This window comes from Schistocerca americana, chromosome X (genome assembly GCF_021461395.2).
Source record: "Schistocerca americana isolate TAMUIC-IGC-003095 chromosome X, iqSchAmer2.1, whole genome shotgun sequence".
NCBI lineage: Eukaryota > Metazoa > Arthropoda > Insecta > Orthoptera > Acrididae > Schistocerca > Schistocerca americana.
The window spans coordinates 684,798,332-684,808,164 of record NC_060130.1 but is presented as its reverse complement, the minus strand read 5'-3'; the positions used below and the strand labels follow the sequence as shown (position 1 = coordinate 684,808,164).

At 37.7% G+C, this 9,833-nt stretch overlaps 1 protein-coding gene across 1 annotated transcript in view; it reads left to right on the top strand.

The window, feature by feature from the left end:
- Positions 1–6,987: 6,987 nt before the first annotated feature.
- The window catches only part of LOC124554803 (plastin-2), a 217,602-nt gene continuing 214,756 nt past the window's right edge, over positions 6,988–9,833 (top strand). Inside the window, exon 1 of the mRNA XM_047128456.1 lies at positions 6,988–7,084. Coding sequence (XP_046984412.1) covers positions 7,022–7,084 — 63 coding nt within the window. The 5' untranslated portion in view covers positions 6,988–7,021. The remainder of the gene's footprint in view (positions 7,085–9,833) is intronic.

Sequence of the window (9,833 nt, the reverse complement as noted above, 5' to 3'; positions counted from 1 at the left end):
TTATGAGTTTAATTCAGACAGTCAGGAAGGCATATTTTCTGTATAAGTATGTGAGTAATATACTTCCATTATCATTTCTCTCCAATGGAGAAGTTTACAGGTGAAACGGTAACAGAACGCTAATACCAAAGAGACTGCAGTGTATGTAATTTACTGAAATGAAAGACACTAGGAGAGTATTCTAATTTATATTTAAAAACTTATGTACTGTTACTGGTTGATGCGTTCAAAAACTTTTGTAGCCTGTGTCTTAGAATATATTAACTGGTTGCTGCTCATTACATTACTTCACCTGGATTGGCATTGGATACTCTTCCGAAAATTACTAGAGCAGAATTGCTGATTATTACCGATATTGAACAATTGCAGTTTAATGAATGAGACACAAGAAGTGATACTGTTCATTCCTCTTGCAGACAAGTTGTTGGAGACAATAGTTTCATGGCTAGTTATGACGATAACACTGACGAATCTTACATTATATACACGGTCCACTCACATAAATGTGACCACCAACTATGTTCAACATCAATGTGCTCCCCACTCACAGATGGCAGGAGGCAGAACTAGTGTTGAAGGGTATATAAAACATGTTGGGGGACATGGAAAACAGTCAAGTCATTGATGTAATGTGGAAATGGAGTGATTTATCTGACATCTAAAAGGGCAAGATCTTTGGCTTTCAGGCAACGGATGGAAGCTTTTCCGAAACGGCTAAGTTTGTAAGCTGTTTGTGTACCGCTGTGGTTGAAGTATGAGGTGGATAGTAAAGTGGCGGTGTTCAAACCCGGTGCCGAGGCAGCTGTGGTGCACTACAGACCATAGTCGATTCTGGTGAATGACAGTTGTGGTGATGTATATCAACGAATAGACGTGTAGATGTTGAGCAACTGACTGCCCAGATGAACCAAGGGGCAACCAGCTATGTCTCCTCAATGACAGTTCAGTGGACGTTGCTGTGTATGAACTTACACAGCGAGCGCCTGGTTCATGCATCCATGCTGACTGCTGTCCATCAGCCGTGAAGGCTAGTCTCTCACAGTGACGACTATGGGTACCCTTTCGGCTCATTCCTCATATTGCACTCATGTACGCGATCACTTTTTCACTGCTAGCAACCTCCAGGAGTTGCAAGCCAGTATCACAGCTGGACGTCCACTGAGATGCGACAGCTGACTTTTCAGATGAATCACGTTTTGTACTCCATCAGACATAATATGAGACGTCTGAAATCAAACTATGAAAGAGTGTAATGGTCTGGGGAATGTTTTCATGTCATTCCCTGTGTGATCTTGTCATTCTGGAAGGCACAATGAATCAATATAGTATGCATCTACCCTTGGGGACCATATCCACTCCTAGATGCAGGTTTTTTACCCTCAGCATCATGACATTTAGTAGCAGGGCAATGCAACGTGTAACACAGCTCACAGCGTATGTACTTGGTTTGAAGAGCATCAGGATGAATGTACCATACTACTCTGGCTACCAAACTCCCTGAATTTAAACCCAACTGAGAATCTGTGTCACCACCTCAATTGGGCTGTTCGCGCCCTGGATCCTCAAGCAGGAAACGTAACACAGATGGCCGTGGCACTAGAGTTGACATGGCTCCACAGCTGTGTCAGTACATTCCAGAACCTTGCCAACAGTCTTCCTGCATGTACAGCAGAGGTGGGCACTGGAAATGGTGGATATTCAGGCTTTTGACAGGTGGTCACGTTGTTGTGACTGGACTGTGTATCTGGATGTGAATAGTCTTTACAGCTCAGCAGTGTTACAATGCCTGTAGTGCCAAGTTTTGTATGCTTTTCTGCACAGATATGAAAAATGTACTAGCTGCTTATGACAATGAATACATTTGGAAGTAGAATTCGAATATCCTGAGAGTATTCACGATTTTTATTCATTTTTGCCGATATTTCTTGAAAAAAAGAAAAAGATTTCACTATCTGAAAGTAGCAAACCAAAGAATTTAATTTCGATTTTATATGATAAGAAAAACTATGTCATTCACTAAATAAATTTAAAGAATGTCTGCATCATAAATTAGTATAAAAAAGCTTCATAGAATTTTCTAATTTAGGCAAATTCTTTGGATGAAGTCATACATTGAGATTAATACACATAAATATATGAATGCAAGCAATGATTTTGAAAAAAATATTTTCAAACTGATAAATAAACTTTTGTTCAGAACAGTATGAAAAATGTGCAAAAGCTGAGGAACATAATACTAGTGACATCCTGTGCAGGTAGGTAAGAAGCAGCTGCATTGATTGCAAGCCCTAATTTTCAAAGGAGTGTTATTTTAACGAAAATTTAGTTGGTACTGAATTAAGCATGATTAATGTAGTGTTTGATAAGTGCATAGCAGTAGAAATGTATATTTTATATATTTCAAAGATCTTCTTATAGACTTTCATTATGGATACATACTAAACAAGTTTGCTGGCAAAGTATGGAAGACATTGTTCCACACAAGCTATAGCTTAATTTATCATATTTAAACTTCAGATATTTATGAATTTGTCAAATGTGATATACACACATGCTCTGATAATTTAGGTATCCTTGTAAATAACAGATACTTCACTCCACATGTAAATAAAACGGAAGTTGATTAATGAAAGTTGAGTTGAAAGGTGAACCTATTACCGGTATCGAATTTGTTGGTCTATGAGCTATAATTTATGCACTCGAGCCTGTTTCAGGATGTATAATGCGCAGAGCAAAGGGCGTTGAACAGTCATCTGTTAAGGAATTAGCCATTAATAATTGCTGATTGTATGTGCAATTCCGAATTTAAAACACCTGCACAACATGTTAACTGACCACAGCGCCACGAGATTTCTACTTGTAAATGACAGACTAGATTTATCAGCACAACATAATACATGATTTATATTTGTAGATAACGTTAATACAGTAGTTGGGGGTAACTGCCACCTGAAAAATGATGATCACTAATCTTATTGTGCATGTGTGAAAAAGTAAAACCTTTAAACGTGATATGTAACTGATATGAATACCTTAGCTTTTAAGTCGCTAGCACTCGAAACATGATGATCACTAATTTTATTATGTATGTGTGAGATGTAAAGCCATTAAGTGTGATTCATAACTGATTTTATTGTAAAAGCATTATACGATTTAAACCCTGAATATGTTTCGTCATAGCTGGTGTCTGTAACAGGCTATAGTGAATAGCATATGTAAAGGTGCTTAACTGGAATGCAAACCACAGTTACTACTTTGACTGCAAGTAGCAACTGGTTCAAGTATGCTTTCCATATCAGGATAAATTTAAAAAAGGCAAATTTAGTTTGCTGCTAAACTTGGTAAATTATCTACCCTTCCTTACCACTGGTTCTGTTACAAATGATTAGCTTAAACTGTGTGCAGTCAACCAAATGTGCTTCTAAATTTTCTTTGTAATGTAATGATGTTGTAAAAAATGAAATTTGTATAGAGAGTATTTTTGTTCGGATTTTTTCGTATATTTCCCTCTGTAATATCTCATGTTGTTGATGCCTCAGTCAAGTAACTATTGATGAAATATATTTCCAAGGGACTGCAGTATTTATTATAAACATTTTTAGAAAAGAATAATACATAGGAGAGTGAGACGAAATTAACTGAGCTAGAACAGTATTTGAGATTTTTTGTAGTGATGTACAAAACAGAGACAGGTGAAATTTACTGATCATGAAGCAGATGTGGAAATGCTGTAAGTTACACATTTACAAATTTTTTTATGGCATGAGTATACTTGTGAGGTGTGTGTGTGTATGTGTGTGTGTGTGTGTGTGTGTGTGTGTGTGTGTGTGTGTGTGTGTGTGTGTGTGTGTTATGTATTTTTGATATACTATCAAATACTTTTCAACAAAGAAATTCAGGATGTTCAGATACTTTTGAATATGGCGCCACCTTGGATTGTAGCATCAGTGTTCTGTCAAAGTGTAACTGTGCATATTATGCCATCTTGGAATTTTTTATTTTCCTGCCATTGCCATCTTGCTTTTTTAAAATTTTCCCACAAATATGAGATCATTTGATTATTATCACTGAGAAGGCAGTGTGGCTTGTGATGTCATGATCATTACGTCACAGATAAGGAGGTGGCTTATGACACCATGATAATGATGTCACAGATAAAGGGGCCGTCTTATCTTGATGATTTTTACACTGCAATAAAGTGAACCAGAGTCGCCATAGCCATTCTACTACTGTTCATTCATCTAACGACCTAGCGATTACAATTACAAACAATTTGAATTGTAACAATCACACAGAAGATGTTGTGGGAAAGTAAATCAAATACTTTGTTTTCTTGGACAAATTGATACATGGAATTCACAGAGGACATTGAAAACCATTAGAGAAAGGCAGCTCGTTTCGTATTATTGCGACATACGGGAAAGAGTATCACGAATCTGATATGCAAGTTGATGTTGGAGCGACTAATATGAAGGCGTTTGTAGCTTTGTCGAGATGTTTTTACGAAATTTCAATCACCAAGTTTCTCATCCAAATGCGAAAATGTTTTGCTGACTCCCAACTACAAGGGTATGGTGAACAGTAATGTCGTAGAATTTATTTATTCTTTTCTCAATATTGGTTGATATATACGCATATTGCTCAGTCAATTCGTACGCTTTGCTGATCCAAGCTGTAGCCCTCTGCTGCTAGAGGACTCTGAACTGTAGGGTAACATGGCCGTGTAGAGCATAAATTTGTCGATGCATGAGGAATGGCGTCCTCTAATGCCTCAGAAAACCGAAAACCTAACTTCAAAGAGTTCATCCTCACATGGATCACTCTCTCCTTCAGCATGACTTTGCCTGAACACAAACACGAACACTTCGACATCTGCAACAATACAATTTTTTGTGTTCACTACCATTGACCATCCTGCATACAATCCCGAATTGGTCACATCAGATTTTCATCTGTTTCAAAAACTTAAAGAACACTTTGATAGTGATGAAGCAGTGAAGGCAAAGGTGAGGTTGTGGCTCCATCAAAAAAATCAAACATTCTACAGTGATGGTATCAACAAACTGGTCTTTAAATTGGGAGAAATATTTTCATTGCCAGGGTGACTATGTCCTGAAATAAATACGAAGAATAAAAATGTAAAATGTTAATACACTTTGTTTTATTGAAAAACTATATGCATTCACATGGAAGATTCTGAGGCATTACTTTTCAGCAGATCTTCATTCATAGGGAGAAATGACCATAATGATAAAATATGAGAAATCGGAGATTGCACGGAAAGATTTGGGTGTTCACTTTTCCCAGATGCTATTCAAGAGTTGAATAGACGAGAAATATGCTGAAAGTGGTCCTATGTATCCACAACCAAGCACTTAAGTGTGAACTGCAGACTAGTCATGAAGATGTAGATGCTTATTTAACTTTAAAGAAGTTTTGATTTCAACTACACAAAAACTTATAGCAGCCTCTGTATGTTTTTACCCTCATATCAAGAGAAGTGGTGGCTGAAATATTAATGAATCAATGCAGGTAGGTGGAGCAGCTGGAACATCGTCCTACCAAGGCCCCACTTTCTCTACAGACAATCAACTCAATGTGCAATTGGCACAACACAAAGAGCGATGCCCTCACTTTGGCTACTCATACTACAAGGTGGTCATCCCTAAGCACCTCCATCAGTAGATGTTGAAGCTGTATCACATGTCACATTGAGCATATGGAGTGGTGGTATCCACATTTGCCAGGCATCAATTCAGCAATTGAAAGGAGGAGTCATGCAGGCACAAAGTGTGCATGAAACTAGTCCTTACCTCCATGACACTACTCACCATGCTTCACCCTTTTAGCGAGGTGATGTAGTAGACACTGGACTCGCATTCAGGAGGACAGTGGTTGAAACCTGCGTCCGGCCATCCTGATTTAGGTTTTCTGTGATTTCCCTTAATCACTTCAGGCAAATGTGGGATTGGTTCCTCTGAAAGGGCACGCCCGACTTCCTTCCCCACCCCTCACTAATCTGATGGGGCTGATGACCTCGCTGTTTTTATAACATAATCTTCCAGTCAATTTCCCTCACGACGCCATTCTGTGCATTCCATCCACATTTCAGCCTTGACTTCTTTTCTTAGTACAGGTTTGTCATTGAGGGTCTTAATTTTCATAAAGGGGCCTCTGTTCCCTACAATGGTTTCTTTAATTTTCCTATAGGCAGCACCTATCTTTCACTGTAATTATACATGCTTCTGTAACTTTACAAATTGATAATGGATTATATATATCATGAGAGATGCTGCAACTGAATTAATGTTTAACAACATTTAATGCAATTATATACTTTGAAACCAGAGACAGCGGTTATGTGTGTGTGCGTTTTAGTAGAAGGTCTTGTGGCCGAAAGCTCAAATGTATAGCTGTCTTTTTATTGTGCCTGTTTGTGAGTCAATGTCTCCTCTGTATGGTGAGTAGCACTCTGTCCTTTTCATAATACTGTCGTTATTCCATCCTGGATTGCCTATTGTAATTACTTAATAGATGCTTATTAATTTTTTGATAATTAATTCGTATGAACGTTTTACTTTTACTTTTTGATCTGAAGATTATCGTTGAGTGAACAGAGCTGGTTAGTTGCCGTTACATAAATAGAAGTTCACCTACGAAATAGATGGGAGTTTTCAAGGAGAAACTGTTTCAGTTTGTTTTTAAATTTAATTTTCCTGTCTGTCAAACTTTTAATACGATTACAAATTTTGTTGGAAGCAATGGGCACCCCTTTACGTGTTAATACGGAATAATGAATGTCGTAAGTACGTATGCACTATTCATTCACTTCACGCTACTATCAGTCTTGACTGTCTTGTGCTTTTCAACGGTTAGGATATGACTGTTCACCCGGAAACTGACTACAGTCTGTTCGGGATACGGGTTGGTAGTTGCTGGAATACGTTGTGGTACATCGTTGCCTAAGAAACGCGAGGAATCTTTGGTTCGAGGGTGAAGAAACAGTAGTAGTGAAGTAGCTATGGCGTCGCGAGGTCCGTTGACGGAAGAGGAGCGATCTGAACTGCAAGAACAATTTACTGCCGTGAGTTATCTTATCAAAAAGAATCCAACAACTGTATAATCTCACAATGTTTGTGCTTACTTGTGGCGCGTGGTTCAAACGTTTGTCATTTGGGTAGATTTTCAGAAGTTGCGTGAAGGGATAGCCTCCTCAATGTCTTGTGTGTGTATGTTGATACGGTGTCGTATTTACATTAATAAACGTGTAGGCTGAGTAGTGTACTGTGCAGTTTTCGGATTGTGTTTGTAGTGCATAAGTTTCACAGAAATAACATTTTGTAATCAAAGTCTTAGTGTAAAGCAATATAGCAGTTTTAGGCATCTTATTTGTCATCTTTTAGTGATTTTTGACGTTGCAGAATTAATGCATATCACTTTCTTCGTATTGTTTGTCGGCGTTCGTCTCTTTGATTACGTATTAAAACTATATTATTGTATTCGTTAAATATATAAGCAGTGTTGTGATCAGAATTTTGGCTCGTCAGTCACCGAAGTTAGGTAAAGTATTGTACAGCCTGAGAATACTTAATTTTCGAAAACGATGCAACAGTCTGTGATGTATGTCCATTAACTACTGTTGTTTCAATGAAAAGTCCTCCCAGCAATCAAAGCGTTTTTGTGCGTACGGCATTGATTCGTGCCGTAAAGACTCGTGTTCTAAATATTGCTATATCTTCAGTGTTTAGGGTGCATTTGAAATTAGTATTGTGTACTTTCTGATAGATACTTTTAAGGTTGTATTTACATACCTTGCTTGGTGTCTGTATTGTGAATTAAAGAGAGTGGGCGTTGGCCAGCGTATGATACAGTAGTTCAGCAGGATCCTCCACTTTCTTAATAAATGGAAGTGTGAAAAGCTGTTCTGCCCGTGCTTGATTTTAAAACACAAGTTTGAAAATATCGCACAATCATGAAGTTTTCATTGCACAAATGTGGTGTGTTGATGTAATATGTGATATTAATGTGTTGGTGATATTTTTGGCAAAGATGTTTAGAACTCTTCAGTAAACATTTCTTTTGATAGCAACTGATATGCAATGAAAACGATATTATAGTTCTTCTTGTTATCCTGGTCAAAGAAGCAGTTTGCACTTGGAGGCTACCTTCTGTATCAGGGAGGTAGTAAAACAATTTTGTCAAGGAATTCGTAGCCTTATGTGAAACACTTTGGCATCATTTACTTTATAGAAGTATTTTGCAATTGGTGTTTCCCATTGTGATAAGATATCAGACCACATTGCTTGGTTTTCTGGTGTAAATTCTCATGAAGACATTTTAAGCACAGTCTTACTGGACAGTGTCACTGAATTTTTCTGTTAACAAGGACTCGGACCTCAGAAAATGTAAAGTAAAAAGAAAAGTACTGAATTGTTTTTTTGTGCTTTTGACTGAACTAGAAATTTTCAGGTTGATGACTGACTTATGATGCCTGCCTCTTTTAGTTCCCCTAAACTACAGTAGGTCTACTTTGTTGTTGTTTTGCCTCACACATGTGAAGGTGTGACACTGTGATTGGAAATAGAGAATTCCACAATATTTATATATCATAAGCTTTCACCCCTATAATTGTTCAGTATGTCGACAGAGGACAGAGTAACTGACTGGTTCTAGGTGTCAAGTTTGCTATTTTACAAATAGTTGAAAATTCCCTCCCCTACCACACACACACACACACACACACACACACACACACACACACACACACACACACAGAGGATGGGTACAGAATGGTGTCATTATTTGGACTACAAAGAGCCAAAATGTACCTATAAGAGCAAAAGAGTTATCAAAGTATATGGCATGCAAGTAGCACACTTCGCTCCGACCATTGATGTGGAAAGATGGTTGTTAAAGAGAGAAGGTGACAAACTTCAGATGGAGCAAATCTGCAGAGACTTGGGTAATACCTCACATCAAGGAAACTTGGTTTTGACCAGATTCCATGATGGCTCTAAGTCAACACATGTCTTCTATGAATCCTAATAGTTTATTACCATGTTTTAATTATTTCAGACAGTTAATAAGTGCAAACGTAGTGGGGTCTGGAATATTTCTTCATAAGTTTGTATGTGTTGAAACTGTGACATTGTTACTGTTATTAGCACACTTGAAGTAAGTGCCATTGCTAGTGCAAATTTGTTAAAATATTCTGTACTATGCTTTTTTCTAAAACAATTGTTTCTTTATGAATTTGTTTTCATTTGGTTTCGATATTGTGGCATTTTTCCGTGAGTAGATTAATGTTTGCAGTTATTGCAACAGGCAAGATGAACAGTTTAGGTGGAAGATGTGGCTGAACCAGAAAAAAATGCATCACAAGAGCAATTGTATTACTAATGCAGTTGCATTGGAGGCTTTTACAGTATATTCAGTGGTTAAGTTTGATGTGGAAATTTTCTGAGTAGATTGGTAACCAAATGGTTGGATTTTGCAATTTTATTTGTAAAGTCATGTTAATTCGGGGCATTTTCTGTTATATGGCTTCAAATGGAACAAAAATTATGAAATAAATGAGCACTCAACAGCCAGTGTTAGATGTAGTAGTGATGTCACCGGAGAAAGACTTGCTGTATCCTGTGTGTGCTGAGTGGCCTGTTGCTTTTTGGATAGCTGCACAGTTCTTGTTGCTGTTATCCAAGACCAAACTGTCAGCATTTCAGACACGGAATCCATGCTGGAAAGCCTTACTATACTTCCAAGCAGTGACAATAAGATTTGGAAATAAAACCTGTGGGAAGCATGAGTAAAAGATCTGCATTAACATTTAACTT